Source organism: Asterias amurensis, chromosome 4 (assembly GCF_032118995.1).
Source record: "Asterias amurensis chromosome 4, ASM3211899v1".
NCBI lineage: Eukaryota > Metazoa > Echinodermata > Asteroidea > Forcipulatida > Asteriidae > Asterias > Asterias amurensis.
The window spans coordinates 21,299,858-21,321,502 of NC_092651.1; the positions used below are offsets into that span (position 1 = coordinate 21,299,858).

The 21,645-nt window shown below is 39.4% G+C and overlaps 1 protein-coding gene across 7 annotated transcripts in view; it reads left to right on the top strand.

Moving 5' to 3' along the window:
* Positions 1–21,645, top strand: part of LOC139936110 (neurobeachin-like) — a 277,304-nt gene that overhangs the window by 251,259 nt on the left and 4,400 nt on the right. For 5 of the 7 annotated variants that reach the window (XM_071930832.1, XM_071930833.1, XM_071930834.1 and 2 more), the window contains 14 exons: positions 948–1,060; positions 3,044–3,184; positions 6,056–6,175; positions 6,998–7,153; positions 10,602–10,769; positions 11,540–11,629; positions 12,575–12,773; positions 14,188–14,259; positions 14,867–15,022; positions 16,070–16,243; positions 17,185–17,286; positions 17,617–17,816; positions 19,917–20,068; positions 20,762–20,782. In XM_071930832.1, coding sequence (XP_071786933.1) covers positions 948–1,060; positions 3,044–3,184; positions 6,056–6,175; positions 6,998–7,153; positions 10,602–10,769; positions 11,540–11,629; positions 12,575–12,773; positions 14,188–14,259; positions 14,867–15,022; positions 16,070–16,243; positions 17,185–17,286; positions 17,617–17,816; positions 19,917–20,068; positions 20,762–20,782 — 1,864 coding nt within the window. The remainder of the gene's footprint in view (positions 1–947; positions 1,061–3,043; positions 3,185–6,055; positions 6,176–6,997; positions 7,154–10,601; positions 10,770–11,539; positions 11,630–12,574; positions 12,774–14,187; positions 14,260–14,866; positions 15,023–16,069; positions 16,244–17,184; positions 17,287–17,616; positions 17,817–19,916; positions 20,069–20,761; positions 20,783–21,645) is intronic. The other 2 variants (XM_071930836.1, XM_071930837.1) reach the window with 2 other exon arrangements.

Genomic DNA, 21,645 nt, shown 5'->3' on the forward strand with positions numbered 1-21,645 from the left:
CGAGTGTTAAAGCACTCAGGATCCACTCGCTATCTCAAACCATCACTCTTCTGTTTTATTAGTTACGTTGATGTAAGTAACAGTGTCATCATCGATGTATCATCGCGCTGACAGCTTAAAGACACTGGACACTATTGGTAATTGTCAAAGACTAGTCTTCACAGTTGGTGTATCTCAACACATGCATAAAATAACAAACCTGTGAAAATTTGAGCTCAACTGGTCGTCGAAGTTGCGCGATATTAATGAAAGAAAAAAACACCCTTCTCGCACCATGGTCACACGAAGTTGTGTGATTTCAGATGCTTGATTTTGAGACCTCAAAACCTTAATTTGAGGTCTCAAAATAAAATTTGTGGAAAATTACTACTCGTAATCAAGAAAGGGTTTATGATAATAATTGTTTTGAGTAATTACCAATAGTGTCCACAGCCTTTAAATGCCTTTCTATTGTAGCTGTTATTTTGTAGGAATCAATTACTCATTTTTAAATCGAGAGACTCATGAGCAAGGTATGACGTCAGAACATGTTGTTTACAAATCTTACTTAAGCATGCATAAACATCTTAAGTGCTTTGCTAGAAGTGACATTTTGGTATTAGGATGAGGCCATGCTCGTTGCTTTAAGGTTAATAACCGAAGATGAATTGCTGTGATTGTCTAAAAAGTTACGAAAGATAGCTATGTAAAATAGATCCAGGATCCATGTCTCGGTTTTTTGGTTATTAAATATTATCATGTGTTTTTAAAAAACACATGATAAAGTTTAATGTAGTAAAAACTTTTTTATTGGCTTACTTTTTGCATCTTTATCTATGGTTTTGTAAGGTAAATTGAGCATCTTTTTAGGCGGAGTTTGGCGCTATATGAACATTCATAGTAAATACTGTTTGTATTCCTATATCCTCCTTTCTGATAACTGTTTTTATATTGTTGTTTATATTTAGGTCGAGGCTACAATGATCTGAATCAGTACCCAATTTTTCCGTGGGTGATCACCAACTATGATTGTGAAGAGTTAGACCTGACTCTACCAAGTAACTACAGAGATCTTTCAAAGGTGATGGTTAATATTAATTTTTGGTTTTTACCCATACACCGATGTGTCTTAGCACTGTATACTCTCACTGTAGTACTTTCCCGAGTCCTGTGAAAAAATATCACAGGCGAGTTACTGTGGTGGGATTCGAAACCCACGACCCTTGCAATTCTAGAGCAGTGTATTACCAACTAGACTACCGAGGTTGCCCGGTAGCTAGAGGCAGTTCGAATCCTATGTTTTGGCAGCGGGTACCGCAATGATATAAGAGATGTTAAATTTGCATCGGGGATAAAAAATATCACAGGCATCATCATTATCATGCTCTGTCTCCATCACTGGGGACCCACGTTTGAAATCAGAGTCTCCTAGGTGGGACTACCCTCCAAGGATAACAAGCTAAACCTGCCCTGAGCATTCTGGTTTTAAGGCGCTCGAAACTCGCCTGCACACCGCTGCCCACAGTATGCAACAGGGATCGGCACGTGAAGTGGGGCAGATACATGTAGGAATTTGAATTAGTAGAGCTAAGCTATTTGAGACGCTGATCAAATGAGACATTTCAATGGATGGGGAGTGGCTCGCTTTGTGTTGAGCACTGTATACTCGGTACTTTCCCCCAAGTCCAGTAAAAAAAGAAATCCACAGGCAAATCACTCAGGTGAGATTGTCCGTTGTCAGAACCACTAGACCACTGAGCGTGCCTGGTAGCAAACTTCATGTCACCCTTCAGGGAGTGTCATGGATGAGCAGTTTAAGTTAAATGTGAAGGCGTGTAGATCCCTTGCACTGGCTGCCATCTTTTAGGACAAACAATGGAAACGAGCATGCGTGTACGCGCTGTGCACAACTCTCAGCCAATAGACCCTTCCCATGAAATATGTAAATTGCACATAGCGCATACGCACTAACGTTTTGGTTGGCAAAATGAGGGAAAATTGCGTGAACGTAATTAGCATATTTCATGGGAAGGGTCCATTATAGCTCTTCACGCTTGCAAGTTTCATCGATGATGGCACCAATTATTGGTGTTTACGGAGATATTCCACCTTTTTTTTCTACTGTTGCCCAATCCAGATTCAGCTTTGCTGTCCACTGCTTTGTGCTTAAGACCATGAGAGCCCAATTTTAAGTTGCTAAGCACAAACAAATTATGCTTAGCAGATTAAAGTTACCAGCTAAAATACCATTTTATAGTACAAAATGTGACTGGTATCCTGCTTAGTTGTGCTTAGCAGAAAATTGTTAAGCAATATTTTCTGCTTAAGCAGCTCTATGAAATTGGGCACAGATCATACCTGATGTGTTATACTGGAGAATTCCATGCCCTAATAGAGGACATAGACCTCTTAACTACATCAAGATAAGATCGGTGGAGATACGGAGTCCGAAATTGAGCACCTTCCAAACACAATGAGGGTGGCATGGTTGGCTTGTGCGTAAAGCGCTTGCCTCTCACCAAGGTGACCCGGTTCGATTCCTGGCCAGGGCCTTTGTGAGTTGAGTTGTTCGTTGGTTCTCTGCTGTGCCACGATGGTTTTCCAGATCATCCGGTTTTCCTTTTTCGGGAAAAATCAAACACTTTCGATCTTGGCTGTGCTCCGTGGTCATAATGGGTTGATGTGGTTTGCAGCCAAAGGCGCCCTTCCTTGCATGCCTGCTTCTCGAACACGTTGTAGCCACGTCCTTCGCAATTCAGCTCTTAGCTGCTAGTAAGGATGATTAGCCCCCCAAATGATTAAATTATTATAAACACACTGGGTTGACGTTGTGAACAGGGCTTCGGTTGCGACCACTAAATGAGGACAATTCTTTGTTTTTTTTTGTTGGCCTGTACCGCTTAAAATTTTAATTTTCTTACATGTGTACGTGCCTTGGTGACTCTCGGCCAATGTTAGCTCTTCACACTTGCACGCTTCGTCAGCTATGGCAGCCAATGCTAGAGGTCTATTCTTGGTCTTTTTTTTACTCTACTAAACATTTTGAATTGAACTCTCTTTTCAGCCGGTGGGAGCGTTGAACCCGAGTCGCCGATCCTTCTTCCAGGAGCGATACGAGAACTGGGAGGATGATAAGATACCACCATTCCATTACGGGACTCATTACTCCACAATGGCATTCACTCTGAACTGGCTCATGAGAATGGTAAATATATCTTTCTTTTCAGAACCAACACTACTCAAAAGAGATATTCAAATGGTGTTATCGCAAACCTCTCTTTAGTAACGGTCAGTATATCGTACATTTGGTTTGGCGAACTAGAAGATTAGTAGGTGAGATGAGTGTGGGTTTAAAAGGTTGGGTCATCGTTTCGTTTCTGTCAATGTGATGCTGATCAAGAGGAAAAGTTATAAAAAAATATATAAACATTTCATAATGGAACTCGCTACTCAATTGGTTCATGAGAATGGTAAATGTATCGTATATTTGGTTTGGCGAACTAGAAGATTAGTAGGTGAGATGAGTCTGGGTTTATAGGTAGGGTCATCATTCAGTTTCTGTCAACGTAATGCTAGTCAAGAGGAAAAATGTTCAAAAAATATTCCTCCATTCCACTATGTGACTCACAACTCCACATTTGCATTCAACCTGAATTGGCGCATGAGAATGGTAAATATATATCGTACAATTATTTGGGAGTGTTAGGGGAATTGTAGGTTTGAGGAGTCAGGGTTGGGTCATCATTCGGTTTCTGTCAACGTAATGCTGATCAAGAGAAAAGGAGAGAAAAAAAGGTTCCACCGTTCCATTATGGGACTCACTACTCCACATTAGCTTCATCCTGAATTGGCTCAAGAGAGTTGGTACATTTATTTTGTACATTTAGTTTGGCGTATGAGGAGAATTGTAGGTTTGAGGAGTCAGGGTGTAAAGGTTGGGTCATCATTCGGTTTCTGTCAACGTAATGCTGATCAAGAGAAAAGGAGAGAAAAAAAGGTTCCACCGTTCCATTATGGGACTCACTACTCCACATTAGCTTCATCCTGAATTGGCTCAAGAGAGTTGGTACATTTATTTTGTACATTTAGTTTGGCGTATGAGGAGAATTGTAGGTTTGAGGAGTCAGGGTGTACAGGTTGGGTCATGGTTCAGTTTCTGTCAACGTAATGCTGATCGAGAGAAAGGAGAGAAAATAAGGTTCCACCGTTCCATTATGGGACTCACTACTCCACAGTGGCATCTATCCTGAATTGGCTCAAGAGAGTTGGTACATTTATTTTGTACATTTAGTTTGGCGTATGAGGAGAATTGTAGGTTTGAGGAGTCAGGGTGTACAGGTTGGGTCATGGTTCAGTTTCTGTCAACGTAATGCTGATCGAGAGAAAGGAGAGAAAAAAAGGTTCCACAGTTCCATTATGGGACTCACTACTCCACAGTGGCATCTATCCTGAATTGGCTCAAGAGAGTTGGTACATTTATTTTTTACATTTAGTTTGGCGTATGAGGAGAATTGTAGGTTTGAGGAGTCAGGGTGTACAGTTTGGGTCATGGTTCAGTTTCTGTCAACGTAATGCTGATCGAGAGAAAGGAGAGAAAAAAAGGTTTCATCGTTCCATTATGGGACTCACTACTCCACAATGGCATTCATCCTGAATTGGCTCATTCTGAATTGGCTCATTTAGTTGAGCGTACTAGAAGATTAGTATTCTTGAGGAGTCATCGTTTGGAATTCCGTTAAAAGAATACTGATTAATAAGCAAATTATCATAAAAGATACAATAAAATTCACTTTTGAAAGTTTCAGGTGAATAGACGTGTGTCTACTTGCTGAGAAAAAAAGGGACAAAAAATTTCATGGTATTTTCACTGGAGTGTAGAATCCATCACATTTAGCGGGTACCTACAGCATCTCTGGTCCAAATCCCTATCTTGTCAATTTTGTCAACCCCAAATCCATGAAAATGTAACCATTCAGTTTCCTTTTGTTTGTTTAAGCTCATGATGAAAACTGTCTTTAGTGGAGACTTCAGATTTGTAAACTTTTTAATTTCTCCCTAAACCAGATCAGGTGACTAATTTAGAACAGATTCACAGTCGGGCTAAGGCAATGGACTTAGGGGGACTATCGTTGTCAACTTTGTCAAAGCTAAATAAGCTGTAATCACATATGGGAGGAACAGACGTGACCCTGAACGGTCAGGTCATATCGGTTTAAAACAGCTCATCATCTGTATTTTTACATCAACGTTTTCAGAGGTGTTTAACAACTATTGACATGTTATTATTTGTTGCTAAGGCCAAGGTTGCGATTTAGAGGGTGTCTTCTTAGTTTCTTGAAAGAAATTTCTGAAATGATTGAGTCAGTTCATTTGATGTTTTTTTTTCTCCTCAAACACCATGAGGCCTTTGTAAAATGGTTACCGCCGTTATATTAAGTGTTCTTTATTATTATTATTTATTAATAAACAGAAAGGGAATATGACTAAGTAAATTTAACAAATCAGTTTCCCTTAAACAGTTCATTTCGCACTTTGAGATCCGATACAAAGTAACGAAAAGTGACATTGGTTGTCCTCCATCATTTTACATAGCCAATGTAAAGTTGTGATATGTTTGTTTGTTTGTTTGTTTGTTTGTTTGTTTGTTTGTTTGTTTGTTTGTTTGTTTGTTTGTTTGTTTGTTTGTTTGTTTGTTTACTTCATAGGAGTAGGGGTAAATAATGGCTAGTTATCAAAAAGAATTCATTGATATTTTTTTATCAAATAGTCCCAAGAAAACTGTTTAATGTTGTTCCATCTCCCTGACGTCTAAGAAAGTCCCTACAGGGTGATAGATTCATGCGTTCTTTTTCACATGCTATCTCCAGAAGATGATCAGAGCATACTGATCAGAACGTCGAGTTGAAATCACTGGTTCTTTTCAGAACCACCCCAACTCATTTAGAGACAGTCATTACATGGTGTTACCGTAAACCTTTCCATATCGTATTTCCACCATGCAAAGTTTCAAATCCTTCTTATGTATGTTGTATTGATAATGTAACCAACATTAGTTGTTTCCCCTTTCCACCTGAAGGAGCCATACACAACGTACTTCTTGAATCTTCAAGGAGGGAAGTTTGACCACGCCTCAAGGAGCTTCGCAGCCGTCTCTATCTCCTGGAAGAACTGCCAGAGAGATACCTCGGATGTAAAGGTAACGTGATCCTTGCTATGTCAAAGATAATTTCACACGATTGAATTACACAAAACATGTTTTCACTTCACAGTGTTGTTGATGTTCATGTATTAACAAGGATAACTTTAAAGTTTGTATCGTGGATGGAAATGTGGTCCTCGCCAATTCGCATTGTTTGAATTTCATGAAACTTGTTTTCACTCGGATGGTTCATAGTGACAACTTAAAGTTTGTTTTGTGGATGGGAAAAATAAAAGTTGTGATCGAAGCAGTACTCCCCCCCTCACAATTTTCAACCCCCCCCCCCAGTAGCCACCAACAGAAAAATCCAACACAAATCACAACAAAAAGGGAAAAATAATGGCCCTCCTTCAACCACCACCACCAAATGTTTTGCCCTAAACAAAAATTTTAAAAACAAGGCTCCTGCCCTCCTATCACAATCACTGGAAAGCAATGCCCAACCCACCTCCCCCAAGTGAAAAGAATTTTAGCTATGGCACCACTCTTTGACAGAAACATGTCAAACAAAACTAACAGTAAGCTGGTGTTGTGCGAAGAGAAAAAAAACCCAGTTTAATAAAAAGCACATCGTAATGAAAATATGACATCATTCATTATATCCAACATTCTTACCGGGCAATTTCGGTAGTTTAGTTGGTAAGACACTGCTCAAGAATTGCAAGGGTCGTGGGTTCGAATCCCACCCGAGTAATATGCCTGTGATATTTTTAAAAAGAACTCGGGGGAAGTACTGAGTATACAGTGCTAACACACATCGGTGTATGGGTAAAAACCAAAATTAATAAACATCCTTTTTGTTTGATTTGTACCGTATAGGAGTTAATTCCAGAGTTCTTCTACCTCCCTGAGATGTTTGTGAATGGCAATGACTACACTCTGGGTTCCCTCCCTGACGACGGGCCAGTAGTAGGCGACGTCATTCTCCCTAAATGGGCCAAGACAGCTGAAGATTTTGTCCGCATTAACAGGCTGGTATGTTTGCGTAAGAAGTCAGAAACGGTTTATTTGACTGAGCTGATCTTATTTTGGTGTGGGAGTTTGAGTCATTTTGCTCACATTAGAGATGCCAACTCTCTCTGGTTTGGCAGAAAGTTCCCTGAAAGGAGACCAATCTTACCATATGTTCTTATGAACAAATTTAAAAGTCTTCCTGAATTTTTTCCCTATTATGTCAAATGTACTTTCAACTATCTCCCTAATCGTTGTACGTCCTTGATTGCAAGATGCAAATGTTGGCAGCTCTGTCATAAATGGGTAAAAAAGCTGCTAGTAAACCTTTTTCCAAACAATAAATAAAGTGAACTTTGTGTCCTATGTTATGGCCATAAAATAATGATTGGGATTTGAATTCTGAAGAAGGCTTTCGGCATGATCTCAGGCATCTGAAAGCACACGATTCTACGCGACAAGGGTGTGTTTTTCCTTCTGTATTTAGGGGCCGTTCACAATTATCAACATTTTCACGAGCGTACAAACCGTATGCTGGGGGGGAGGGGGTTTATGCCTGCCGTACGCTTTATAAAATATTTTTAATGTCGATCGTTTTTTTGGCCAGGGCGCTGAAAATGTTGATAATTGTGAACGGCCCCTTAGTGTACTATATGCAATTATGTTGTCTGTTTGCTAAGGCACTGTGGAAGTGTCGTGGCCTAGCGGTTAAGAGCACCGACTTCAAACTCTGGTGTTTCCGATCAGCAGAGTGTGGGTTCGAATACCCAGCCTTGACACTTGTGTCCTTAAGCAAGACACTTAACCATTGCTTCGTCTTTCGGATGGGACGTAAAGCCGTTTGTCCCATGTGTTGTGTAACGCATGTAAAAGAACCTAATGCACTTATCGAAAAGAAAAGGGGTTTGCCCCCTTGTTACTGGCTGTGGCTGCTGTATGCGCCGTAGCACCTTGTAAACCCTTACAAAGTGCTAAGGAATTAGGTCTCAGAATTCATCACTGCAGTAACTTATCTTTCTGAAAGTTTGTATATACTCGGCGCCTTGATTACCTTGTTTGGTAGATACATGCGCTATATAAAACTTTGATATTATTATTTTTTTATCGCATGGAATGGCGCTATAAAAAAAGGCCAGTGTATGTTTGTATGTTTTTAAAGATTTAGAGATCTTTAAAAATTTGTGTTTTTTATAGATCTCACAGGTGTTATTGAGTGAAAACAATTTCTGCTCTACTATTCATTTTGCACAATGCCATAACAATTATAAGACATAATGTCAGACAAGAAATTTGATGTTCACTAGATCCAAAACTCTGCACTATTTATGTGACTCCCTTTACCTTGTTTCAACATCTACAACTGTTGTGTCATTCTCAATGACAACTTATAAAGTCAGGAGTTCATGACAGTCGAGTAGTTCAAGGATTGCTCTGTAGACTAGCGGAGCCAATGAACAAGACATAGGCTGTCAGACATAGGCTGTCTCAGATTAACCTAGTTACCAACTAAGTTGTCACGTATTACTCAATTCATGTTAGCCCGATTTCATGCAGGCTTTTACGGCAGGCTGTAAACCACTCTTATCCTACAAATCGTAAGCACGAATTCCGCTTAGTAGTCTAGCGGAGCCAATGAACATGATATAGGCTCTCTCAGATTAACCTACTTACAAGCTTGGCTGTCATTCATGTAAGCCTGATTTGATGGCCATGCTTATTGCAGGATTGTGAGCTTAGTGCATCTCGTAAAACGCACATGATCTTACAAATCGTAAGGGGAGAATTCCGCTAAGTAGACTGCCGCGGTGAGCAGAGCCATGCAATTGAGCCCCAGACTTCTCCCTCACCACAAACTTTGAAAATGACTCTGCTAGAGTCGGAACGTCAGGCCATCAACTGTTGTTTGCTTTTATACCATAAGTAGCAAAATCTATTTTTTTTTAGCCTTCGAGAAAGACTCTGCTTGGGTCTAAACATCAGGCCAAAAACAGTTGTTTGCATTTATACCATAAGTGACGAAACAAAATGGGAACAAAACAGCTTACTCTATTTTCCCAGTTTTAAAGACTAAGAATCCTAACTCTCGATGATGACTGTTTAATGGTCAGTAACTCATTGACATGGTTGGGATTATTTTTACAAGCAGGGAGTAGGATAGTTCCGAGTCAGGGAAGGCTCATTCATAGTCACGTCAGTTTGTGTTGCCTCCATTCACTCGGACAGCTGATTGTTGGGAGGGTGAGGGAGGAGTTGCTTAAGTCGACTCTGACCGCATGTTGCTGTTCCCGTGACTGCTTTCCAGGTGCCTCATTAGTTGACCCACTTCCTGATGACGGCAGAATGTAACGCTCAAAGAGTACAAGAAACCTTAGGACTATTCAGAAATGCTGATGTTCAGCCCTCTAATCAAACTAGGTCGGACAAAAGTGAAGTGACGACAGTGGCGAAACCTGATATGTTCATTTTAGGGGGGGGGGCAAACGGTGTCAAAGACATCGTTTTAAGGGGGGACTATTTCGGTTCAGTTCAGTTATTAAATATTTTTTCCACACTGCAAATTATGCAATAAATATAATCAAACATGCAGTCAACTTATAAAGGTTTGAAAACAACAATAAATAAAGTAAGAAATTTTGAGTTAGACAATTTACATGCGTGTGAAAGGAGGCCCTCAAACAGCTGTGCTTATTTAGTAAAGACCCCTTGGAAAGAACCAAAAAGACACAATAGTGAACATTTTTATGGAACCTATTTGTTCACAATTAGGACAGAAACAAACAGACATGACAAGTCGTTCACACAATACATGCAACCCCAAGAGTCATTTAACTTTATGCTTACAAGTGTTAAATGTATCGAAATATCCTTTTGTGCGTTTTCCCCAATCAGGGTGGGGGACAAGGGTTCTCAGCAGGGGAGGTGGCTACTACCCCCTCTGTCCCCCTCTGTGGTTACCCTCAAGTTATCCATACAGCTTATCTGTCTGTTTCATTGATCCTTTGATGGCATAAAGTCTGAATGAGTCCTGGTGTTTTGGTGGTTGAGTCATACTTTGCAAAGTTTGTGAAGATGTTTTCAGATTACTAGATCCAGCCTCTGAAGATCATTTCATAGTGTCAAAGAAATGTATTTGTTTAACTTGACGATTGTATACTAAAGGCTCTGCTAGGGTCAAAACGTCAGGCCATTAATTTATACCTAGGCTGGTAGCTTTTTTCCCATTGAAAAATGCTCGATGAAACACATTATCAATATAACCAAAGCATCCAGAAATTTGTCACTTTTAAAAGCGTTTGTCCCAAATAATATTTCTAAAATTGTGCCATCTTCTAAACAGGTATGTCATATTTCATAGTTTTTCCTTGACTTTACACAGTCGCATAAACTTTTCTAAAATTGCAGGCAGACCAGCAGGCCATTTTTAGGAATTGTCACATTTGGTAAATCCCATCCCTCTCTTTATTGACCTCAGGCACTGGAGTCGGAGTTTGTCTCATGTCAGCTTCATCAATGGATTGATTTAATCTTTGGCTACAAGCAGCGAGGGCCAGAGGCTGTCCGTGCGGCTAACGTCTTTTATTATCTTACCTACGAGGGCAGTGTCAACTTGGATACAATCGACGATCCTATCATGAGAGAGGTTTGAACCTTTACTGTTTCTCTTTTTGGTGTAATAGACTCCTTTCATGAGATGTCAAACAGCGCCCTCATTGAGTTCAAACGAAGACATATCATTGGCTGAATGTTGTGCGTGGCTCATACACACTTGTACGTTTCCATTGTTTTACATTATCGATCGTGACCTATGCAGGAGTAATATTGCTTCTGAGTATTCTTGAAGAAGAAAAGAATATAATCAGTGCCCAATTTCACAGAACTGCCAAAGCAGAAAGGGTTGCTTACAAATTGTCTGCCTAACCAAAATAAGTAAGTTACCAGTCATGCTACATGCAACATGGTGCTTTGGCTGGTAACCTTATTCTGGTACGCATAGTTTTATTGAGCTCAGGTACTTTTTCCGCTCAAACAGTTCTATAAAGCGTGCCCAGGTTTTACACAAATAGCAATTCATCACACGAACAAAGTCTGAAATAAAAGTTTGACCATCACAGTGTTAATGACCAAGCCGACACTCGTCATAACATCTACAAATAACTTCATTTTATGTGATATGTTTTTGTGTTTCAAACGATAGAGAAGTACACTTTACGGAGATGTATCTTGCCTCTTTTTTTGATCGATTAAGTTTGTATTGCATCCCCATGAAAAGATCCAGATACATATAGTGGCGTCAACAAAATGGGAAAAACATGGCCCCTGGGCCACCCACTGGAAAGTAATGCCACCTTCAACTGTGCTTCCCTAGTAAAAAAAATCCAAATAACGCAATGTACTTTTCATATTTTTCAGGCCATAGAGAATCAGATCCGAAGCTTTGGTCAGACGCCAGCTCAGTTAATGACAGAGCCTCATCCACCGCGTAGCTCAGCAATGCACCTTGTAAGTAACGGGATGTCAGCTGCTATTTCCTGTGTCTATGATTGATAGTTCAATCTATATATCATAATTGTCAGAAGATTAAGGTGGTTTGAAGTGGAGCGTACAGGTGCGAGTCAGACTGAAGGTCTTGAGCCCTTTTTTTCGGCTAGGGAGCTAGTCTGAACTTGACTTTCTCTTTTTTATCGACCTGTTCTACTGAATGCGGGGGCGTTATACACAAGACAAAATCGTGGCAATTTTAAAAAATTACGAATTTTAGCTAGGGAGCTAGTTTGGACTTGACTTTTTCATCCTGCTGAAATGAAGGGTGTGTGTGTGGGTTTGTATCCACATTCAAAACGAGGACCTATAACAAAAGGGACAATGGGTCCACGGTTGCTATCACAAAGGAAATCATTGTGGTCCCCGGTTGCTATCACAAAGAGTTGAACAAAGGAGGGTCCACGATTGCAGGGCCCAGTTTCACGGCTCTGCTTACCGCCGAATTCTGCGCTTACGATCGCGATTCCCCACTTACATGCAAGCGCCGAATTCTGCGCTAGCCTTGTAAGCGTAGAATGCCTAGTAACGTGAAGTACGCACGCGCAGAAGCCCAAATTCGCCGCTAACCCGTGAAATAAGCTTGCTGTAAGCACACATTTCTCTGCTTCCGTAAGCGCCGATTCTGTGCTTACGGTAAGCAGAGCCATGAAATTGGGCCCAGGTGTAACACACTTGTTGTGTGTGTTGGTGGGGGGTTGGGGGGGGGGGGGAGGAGACAAGCTTGTGGTAACTAAAAAAGAGTTAGAATTTGTCATGTATGAAAGTATGAGACCTTAACTTAACTGCTGGTTCTTCCTATGAATTCAATACCAGAAATATATAATAATAATAATAATAATAATACATTTTATTGTCTTATAGTAGTGTATTTAATTCTATAATGAATCTGTGTTCCTTCTTCAGAGCCCCATGATGTACTCAGACCAGTTGTCTCAAGACGTTTTGATGATCATCAAGTTCCTCTCGAACTCTCCGATCATCCACGTCTCGGCTAACACTCATCCCAATGTCCCAACTGCCGCTGTTGTCACGGCAGCGGCCAATCAGACCTTTGCGTTGAACAAATGGAACAACCAGGTTTCTACAGCAGGTAGGAGCACAGGTGTGTTGAATGGTTTGATTTTCTTTTCTTTTCGTTTCAGTACTAGTCATTTATTTACTTTTTTTAATCTTAATTTTAAATGTCTAAATGTCTTTAGTTCACTGTAACATTTTGTCAAAGTTTCTTTCACAGTTAGGTAATATTGTTGTTGCACCAGTTCACATTGTTTTCTTTTGTGAGTAAAAAGAAAAATAAGTGTTGTATAGTAATGTGAGACATTTTTTGTAATATGCAGTGAATGATATCCTTTGTATGGCAGAGCAAATTGCTAGTCAAATATCATCATTTGCCAAACAACATTTAAAATTCAGTGTGCTCAAAAAGAATTCAGTCTAAATATTTTGCAGTGCAGGAAGAAATCGTTCCCTGATATTTATATATTTGTATGACAAGGCGCCTTTGAATATATTTGTTATTAATGCTATATTGTTTCGTTGATTGATTGATTCAAAGTGTTCAGCATATCCATATGCAGGCCTGATACCTCACAGAGGCAACAGAGGCGATTTCCTCCATGCCCCCTGGTCATTGCCTTTGTGCCCTTAAAATGCTCCAGTAGAAATTTACAATTTCATCATAAGAGATAATGCCTTGGTGCCTTTGCCCTTTCAAAAACGAAGCATAGAGGTCTGACAGAAATGATGACTGCATGGAACCATACCACACTGACCTCAGGCGTTTAGGGACCATTTTCTCTGATGGATGACCAGAGCTTGATTTCACAAAGCACTTAGATTCATCTTAAAGGAACATTACAGAATTGGTTTTTGCTAACAAAACAGTTGCCGGCAGTGTAAGCACTTTATGTAATCCACCATATACATAAACTGACAAACCTGTAGAAGTTTGAGATCGATGGACCACAAATTTTGCATTGCATTGATGCCAAAATAAAAATGAATAAAACGCTCACTGAGCGATAAACTCCTAACACAAAATTATATTACTTATTTCTCATATGATAAAATATGACATTTCAGACAGAAAAATTTCAAGGGACGTTTTCAACTATCATCATCATTGACCCTGTAAGTTTTATGTCAATCTGTGATCTTCACGATTTTTGTTTCTTACCATTTCTGTAACGTTCCATTTAAGTTGAGTTTCCAATATCACCATAGTGATTTTTATTGTGACGTCCCACTTTGCTTAGCAAAGATTGATTCGCACTTAAAGATTAATCCTAGGTCTTTGTGAAATCAGCCCCTGGGCCTTATTCCATGGAGGCTTTCACATTTGAATGTTTTCATACTTTTCTTGGGAATCTTTAGACATTGTTTGAAAATGACTCCTGTGTGACCAAAGTGGTCCAGAGCAGAGTGTGAACCAATGACCTCCGGTTAAAGTGCAGGCACTCTACCAACTGAGCTTATCTAGCCCTGTTAATTTTTTATATTGTTTTCCTCACCTGAAGGTCAACCAGGTTCCCCTGGCTACTCGATGGAGGCCGGCAAGAATCTCCTGATTGAGCTGGATCCACTCATACGTAAGTACTAAATCCTATAACTACCTCAGAGTGTGGGTACTAACCTAAGTGCTAGACCCTAACTACCTCAGAGTGTGGGTACTAACCTAAGTACTAAACCCTATAACTACCTCAGAGTGTGGGTTTTAACCTAAGTACTAAACCCTATAACTACCTCAGAGTGTGGGTACTAACCTAAGTACTAAACCCTAACTACCTCAGAGTGTGGGTACTAACCTAAGTACTAAACCCTATAACTACCTCAGAGTGTGGGTACTAACCTAAGTGCTAAACCCAAACTACCTCAGATAGTGAGTAATAATGTAAGTACTAAACCCTACCGTGGACCAGTGGTTAGACTGTAGGACTTGCAATTACAAGGTTGTGGGTTCAAACCCTATCAAGCTGACCACTGATTTCACAATGACTAGAATAATTTAAGTATTGTTGTCTAGTTACTAGATCACAATTTCTTGATTTCTACAATTTATAATTGTAGATGTTAAACCAATGTTTGTATGAGAGAGATTGGCTGTACATCTTGTTTTAATGTCAACAAATGATGTGATTTACCTTAAAAGTATTTCAAGATATTTTGACATTTTTATTGTTCTTTTTGAAACTGAAGTATCCACGACAGGTATGCACAGGCGTCAGATAGTAGACACCATGGATTCTAACGTGAAGTCTAAATCCTCATGCTACGTAGTGACAGCTGATAACCGCTACTTGATGGCTTGCGGATTCTGGGACAAGAGCTTCAGAGTCTTTCTAACGGATACATGTAAGAAAATCAAATAACGAACCACAAGGGAAACTGACTGGTATGATTTGGGGTTGAACAAAATAAAATTTACTAGAACGGGATTTGAACCATTGACCTTTTGAGCTATCTAGGCCTATGTTGTCAGTCTCCCTAATACATATGCTTGTTCGGGGTGCAAGTCAGAAGCCATACAACCGTTAACTTCAGTGTACACATGTAAGAAAAGTCTTTTTAATTGTTTTGCTTTCAAACAGTGGTGGACAGGTCAAAATTCCAGTTGAACCTAGTTAAACTGTGTTTAACTGGAACTAGTTGAAAACCAGTTGGTAAACTAGTTAAACACAGTTAATACCAGTTAGTTTAATATGGAAAATGGACAGAAACCAACTGGTTTATAATTTCAACCTAGTTGAACACAGTTAAACCTAGTCCAAACCAGTTGGTTAATATGGAAAATGGACGAGCTTGGTCACTATCCAGTTGAACCAGTTGACACCAGTTAACTAGGTTCAACTGGAATTTTGACCTGGGATAATGACTCGTAAAAACCCAATATTGTCTAAATACTCTTAACCATCAGACCTTCCTCTGTTGCGACAAAAGACTTTGTATTGACCACTTACACAATGCGCTGCGCACTTACATGCCCTTATCCTGTTCACCATTTTGGGGGTCAATGCGAGTCAAAATGTACACCAAGTAATTGAAATGGCAGTGGTTGTGTGGAGGTGCGAACCGTGTTGTGCAAGGGGTCGTCAGTACCTGATAGATTTAGAGTTTTGTGATATCATTACATGGAGTTACCGCAAACCCTTCTATATCTTATTTCCACCATGCAAAGTTTCAAATCCTACTTAGAGTTTTGTGCTTACTTGTTTCTTTTTCAACTTGTACTTTTGTACGTAAGTCCTTCCTCATGATATGTGAGAAAATTATTGCCACTGTTAATGATTTGACAGAGTACACTATTTAATTATTAACTTTTGTCTCGTTTTTGCATTTGTTCTGTTTTCATTCTAACTGATATTCCATTTTGATGTTTTTTTTTTTTTCCGTCCTTACCAGGCAAAGTGACCCAAGTTGTGTATGGTCACTGGGACATGGTGACATGTCTAGTGAGATCAGAATGTCCCGTGGGTGGGGATTGCTACATTGTATCTGGATCTAGGGATGCAACGTTGCTGGTGTGGCATTGGAGTGCTAAGGTCCAGTGGGTCCTTGGAGAGAATCATGTTGCGGGTAAGTGTTTTTATTTATTTATATTTAGCACTCGTATCCATCGGCGATTCAACATTGTTTTTATCCCATTTTCATCTGTGTATCTCTTTTCTTCATGTGTGTTTTGTTGGGTCACTTTGTATAACTTTTTATCTTTTGTAAGTAATGAATATGTTTTGTACTTTTATCAAATTTGTGTCGTGCTAATATCATTGTAATTCAGCTGTTTTGCTGTGATTTTGATATGGAAGGTGATATCCTCCTGACAATTGTTTACTCATAACCATGTTAATTGTCTGATTGCTTGTATCTGTGTTTTCGTTTCTTGTTCCTTTTCTCTTTATGTCCGTTTTTGTCCAGTGTCATCTCATTTCTTAACTCATTTCTTTAGGCGCTCTGTTCTTTGTACATGGTGCCTTATAAATGCTTTGTAATATTATTATTATTATCATTAACGGTTTGATTTGCCGTATATTGTGCCACAGCACCTTGTAAACCATTACAAGGTGCTATCTGAAGGGATTTGTCTCGTACTTCTAAAAATAGCTCCACAATAAAACATAGCTCCACATTACCTTGCAGGAAAATGCTAAAATTTTATTTGGATATTAGATATTAGATACTTTGTTAAATGTTAATTTATATGCCTATGTTTATTGTAAGCCAGTGTAATGGAAACGGAAAATAATAATAATAATAAATAATAATAATAAATGAACATTTATAAAGCGCCTTATTTAACGTCTGAAAGCGCTGTACACAAATATAAAAATCAGCTACATATTAAAATACAAAGAGAAAAACACTCATAAAAATGTACAATATGCAGACAAGCAAAATACATACTAATAACAAATAGGAATTTTAAAAAGAGACGATATAAAAATACGAGGGGAGAGGTTACGGGCACGATTCTGAATTGAAATTGATTTGAATGTAACTATGTTGGTTTTTTTCTTCAGGTGAGATGGCAACCCCTCGTGCCATCCTAACTGGTCATGATACTGAGGTGATATGCGCTGCGGTCTGCACTGAGCTGGGATTGGTCGTCAGTGGATCACTCGGTAAATATAGTTTCTGATTCCGTTTTGACTTTACAGCAAATAGAGTCAGCTATAATTAAAGCGGTGGCCGGCAGCTTTTTGCGATTTCTAGTCATCGGCCAGAGGTCTACAAAAGATCGTGCAATAGAATTTGGCAGTCACATTCACAATTAAAAGTGCCCTGCATGCTGCCATGACTGAAAATGGCAGAAACACTTTCCACTATTTTGAAGAACCAAACTTTTAACTCAAGCTGATGGTCGTATGACAATAAAGAAATTTATTTTCATAATGTGACCAAACGAACACTGCTCTCCTTGACACAATATTGATGTTTTTCTTGGTCTCTAGGTGGTGCTTGTCTCATCCACACAGTAGCAGGTGATCTTCTAAGATCGTTGGATCCACGCTCTCCAGATATGTCCCCTCGTCTCATGTCCATTGCATCAGAGGAAGGGGTCATCTTGGTGACCTTTGACAAAGGTCATGTGTGTTCCTACACGATCAACGGCAAATTCCTCATACAAACTGATGTCAACGGCAAGGTTAATGTAAGTGGACACAAAAAACATTCAAATGAATTTAAATAATTTGGGTTGAACAAAGAAAAGTTAACTAGAGCAGGGGCTGATTTCACAAAGAGTTAGGACTCGTCTTATCTCGAGTTAGGACGAGTAACTCTTCCTAACTTAGGATTCATCTTAAGGTCTGCATGCTACAGTGCAGGGTTCTAAGATTAGTCCTAAGATGAATCTTAAGTTAGGAAGAGTTTTGTGAAATCGACGGCAGGACTTGAACTTGTGACCTCTGGAATAACGTGCTGACGCTCTACCAACTGAGCTGTTATAGCACTTATGTTGGCGGTCTCCCCATTTTATCATTTTTTTTTTGGGGGGGGGGGGTGTCAGTCAGAAGCCATATAACTGTTAGCTGCCATGTAGCCAGGGATCACAACCAAGTTTGTGATACAAACTGGAAAGCGGCAGCAGAGGGATCACCTTAATGAGATACAGCTGAAAACTGACTGGATAAATTTGAAATGATTCTGTGTTGAACAAAAACAAAATTGACTAGAAATTAAGTCAGGGGATGTTTGCAGTAGCACAATGTATAACTCTCTTTTGAGAAGTGTTGGTTCTGAAAAGAATCAGTGGGTTGACAACTCAACAGTTTGTTCAGTATGCTCTGATCATCTTCATGATGCTGTAATGCTCTGGTCTTGTTCAGGCCAAGATAAGATCGAAACGTTGAGTTGTCAACAACCGGTTCTTCTCAGAACCAACACTACTCCAAAGAGATTTTCACATGGTGTTACCACAAACCTCATCTGGTCATACTCACACCATGCAAAGTTTCAAATCCTACATAGAAATTAAATGATAACATCAATTAGAAATTTGTAAAAAGGAATAGTGTAAGTTTTTATCTTGTAGTTTTTTAACTCCCCATCAAAAATATGTAATGAAATTTCAGCTGTTCAAGAAATAACCTTGGCCTGGTTTACTATTACTGGTTGTTGTCATCACTGACATAATTGTGGCAAAGTCCGTTCCCCCTTCGTAGCCAAGCTTGACAATGACATCATCAGATACTGCTGTACCGTTTTAGGGGTCAAAATCACCCTGGTAGGCATCAGTTGGTCTCATTTCATCTGAACTACTCAGACAGGGTATGCGTAACCTGCCCGCAAAAAATCTTTACATTTTAGGATTGGGATGACCCGGTAAATTCCAACTTGTTATTTGTGGTTGACCCATATACCAATCTGTCATAAGCACTGTAGACTCAGTACGTCCTTGTGAGTCCTGTGATGTGGGGAAAAAATGCAGGCATATTACCTGGGTGGTATTCGAACCAACAATCTTTACAATGATTGGGCAGATGTCTTACCACTAAACCACCGAGCTTGCCCAGTAGATAGAAGCAGTTTAATCCAAGTGGTTTAGTTTACCGGTTGTTAAGTCATTAGGTTTGAATCCTTGTCATGACAGGTTATAATTGTGTGCTAGGTAGCCCTGGTAGGACGTTGCATGCAACGGAGTAGTCCAGCCTGGGCTATGTGCTAGGTACTGACAGCACAGGCTGTGGTCCCATTGGAGCTGTGATGATTTAAGGAATCAAATAAATGGCCCAGTACTAGGGGTAATAATGTTAGAGCACCTAGAGTGCCACTAGGTGGCGGATTTCAGCACTGTATAAGAAGCCACTATTATTATAATCTTACGATGACTAGAGCAAGCTAGTTGAAACGTTGAGACCAACCCAAGAACTGACTCCGCGGTAGTACAGTTAATTACGATCCTATAAGCTAAAGTAGTAGTCCCAGCCTATTTCTATACCATCCGCCCAGGTAATAGTTTATAAGCAGGACAGTTCTTTTCAGAACTGAGAAGTCTCCCGAACACCCGAACAATCTACTCTGCGGTAGTAGAATTAAGCAAGACAGTTCTCTAAGAACAAACTCTACCTGGCAAGTAGATACACACATGGTGTTACCGCAAACCAAATATAAATATAATGTTATTGTTTTTGATGTTGGTGCAAGGGTTCAATTTGTACATGTTAAGTCTCCGCAATGTGTGACATCACTTAACACCATTTTTAGTTAATTCTTGTACTTTAAATCTCTACTAAAATGTCATCTTTTCCAGGCAATGCGATTCAAACATGAAGGAGACTATTTCCTGACTGCCGGGGACAATCGTCAAGTTCAAGTATGGCGGACGTACGACCACAATCTGATGTACTCATTCCCAATGTGTGATGCCTCCATATTGGCTCTGGACATGGCCCACGAACAAAGGTAAGTTTAAAGGAAAATCATCAACTTTTTCAAATGCTGGCCTTGGAAGTATACTTTTTTCATATATTTCTTGGTCCAACTGGCATATGAAAATAACGGCAGTGGACACTATTGGTAACAACTCAAAATAATTATCAGCACAAAGCCTTACTTTGTGAGAAACGGCTCCCTCTGAAGTCGAGTAGTTTTCGTGCAATGTGTGTATTTTTGTGCAGCCAGTGAATGTCAACTTTCTGTTTTTGTTTGGACAGTAGAGTATCTATTCTTATCTTTTCTTTTCTGCATATACATCAGCAGACTGTTTTTTGCTAACCTTTCTTTGTCTATTAAAACTCAGAGCTGCAGTGAACCATTTGATTGGCCAATCAGAGTTCTTCTTTCAAGAGCCATCAGTCTAATTCTAATGTTCATTCTTTTCATTGACCTTGTAATGTCTGTTTGGCTATTGCTCAAATGAGCTCCTTATGGTTTTTTTCATGTACCTTTTCATTTATGTAACCATTACCTTTTTGTGATTTATTGCTGAATGTTATTATTGTTACTTCATTGTTTGTGCTTTTTGTACCTGAATGGAATTGTATTGCATCAGTTCAGTGTGGGGTACCAAATGAATTAACTTGCATTTTATTGTCTTTTTGGTTGTTGACTTGTCATCTTGAAATTGAATGTTGTTGTATTTTCTATTCTCGGTAGATTACGAAAAAATCCAACTAGGTAAATATGACATTGTTACCCGGACGATTCTTGGACTGGTGTGTCATCAAACATTAACTCTTTCATTTCATGAATTAATTGTTTTGGCATGCTGATTTAATTCATTTGCTCTAATTGCTTGCCCTCAGTTTTTATGTTAATGATGAAACCAACATTTAAAGCCATTATACACTTTCGGTAAACAGTATTGTCCAAGTCCCACACTTCGTGTGTCACAACTTATATATAAAATAACAAACCTGTGAAAATTTAGGCTCAATCGGTCATCGGAGTCGGGAGAAAGCAACGGGAAAACCCACTCTTGTTTCCGCACGTTTCGCTGTGTCATGACATGTGTTTAAAATAAATCCGTAATTCTCGCTATCGAGAATTGATATTGTTTTAATGTTTTTTCCAAAAAGTAAAGCATTTTATGGAATAATATTTCAAGAGAAGTCTTTCACCATTACCTTCTGTAAACCCTGTAAATTATTTGTAAATCTGTGAACTTTTTTTTTCTGTACCGAAAGTGTATAATGGCTTTAATACTGGTTGCGCTTTATCACACCCCTAGGGGTGATCAAAGCACTCTCAACACTGCATGTGACATTGGTGCAGTGGACAACAGGGGCAGGGGATATTTGATTTTAATAAATTACCCGCTTCAATAAACATTTGTATACTTGAGAGTTTTTGTCCCACAGGTAGGTGATGGAATTGAGCAAGCATGGAAATATGTCATGAGAAATAATGTTGAGATATCCGGGCCATTGCAGATTTGTCGTTTGAAAGAATATGATTATGTAGAAATACAAACAATTTTCAAAATGTTCAAAATGGCTGCCATTGCTTGTGGTTCTACCTATCACCAAAGGCCAGTGCTC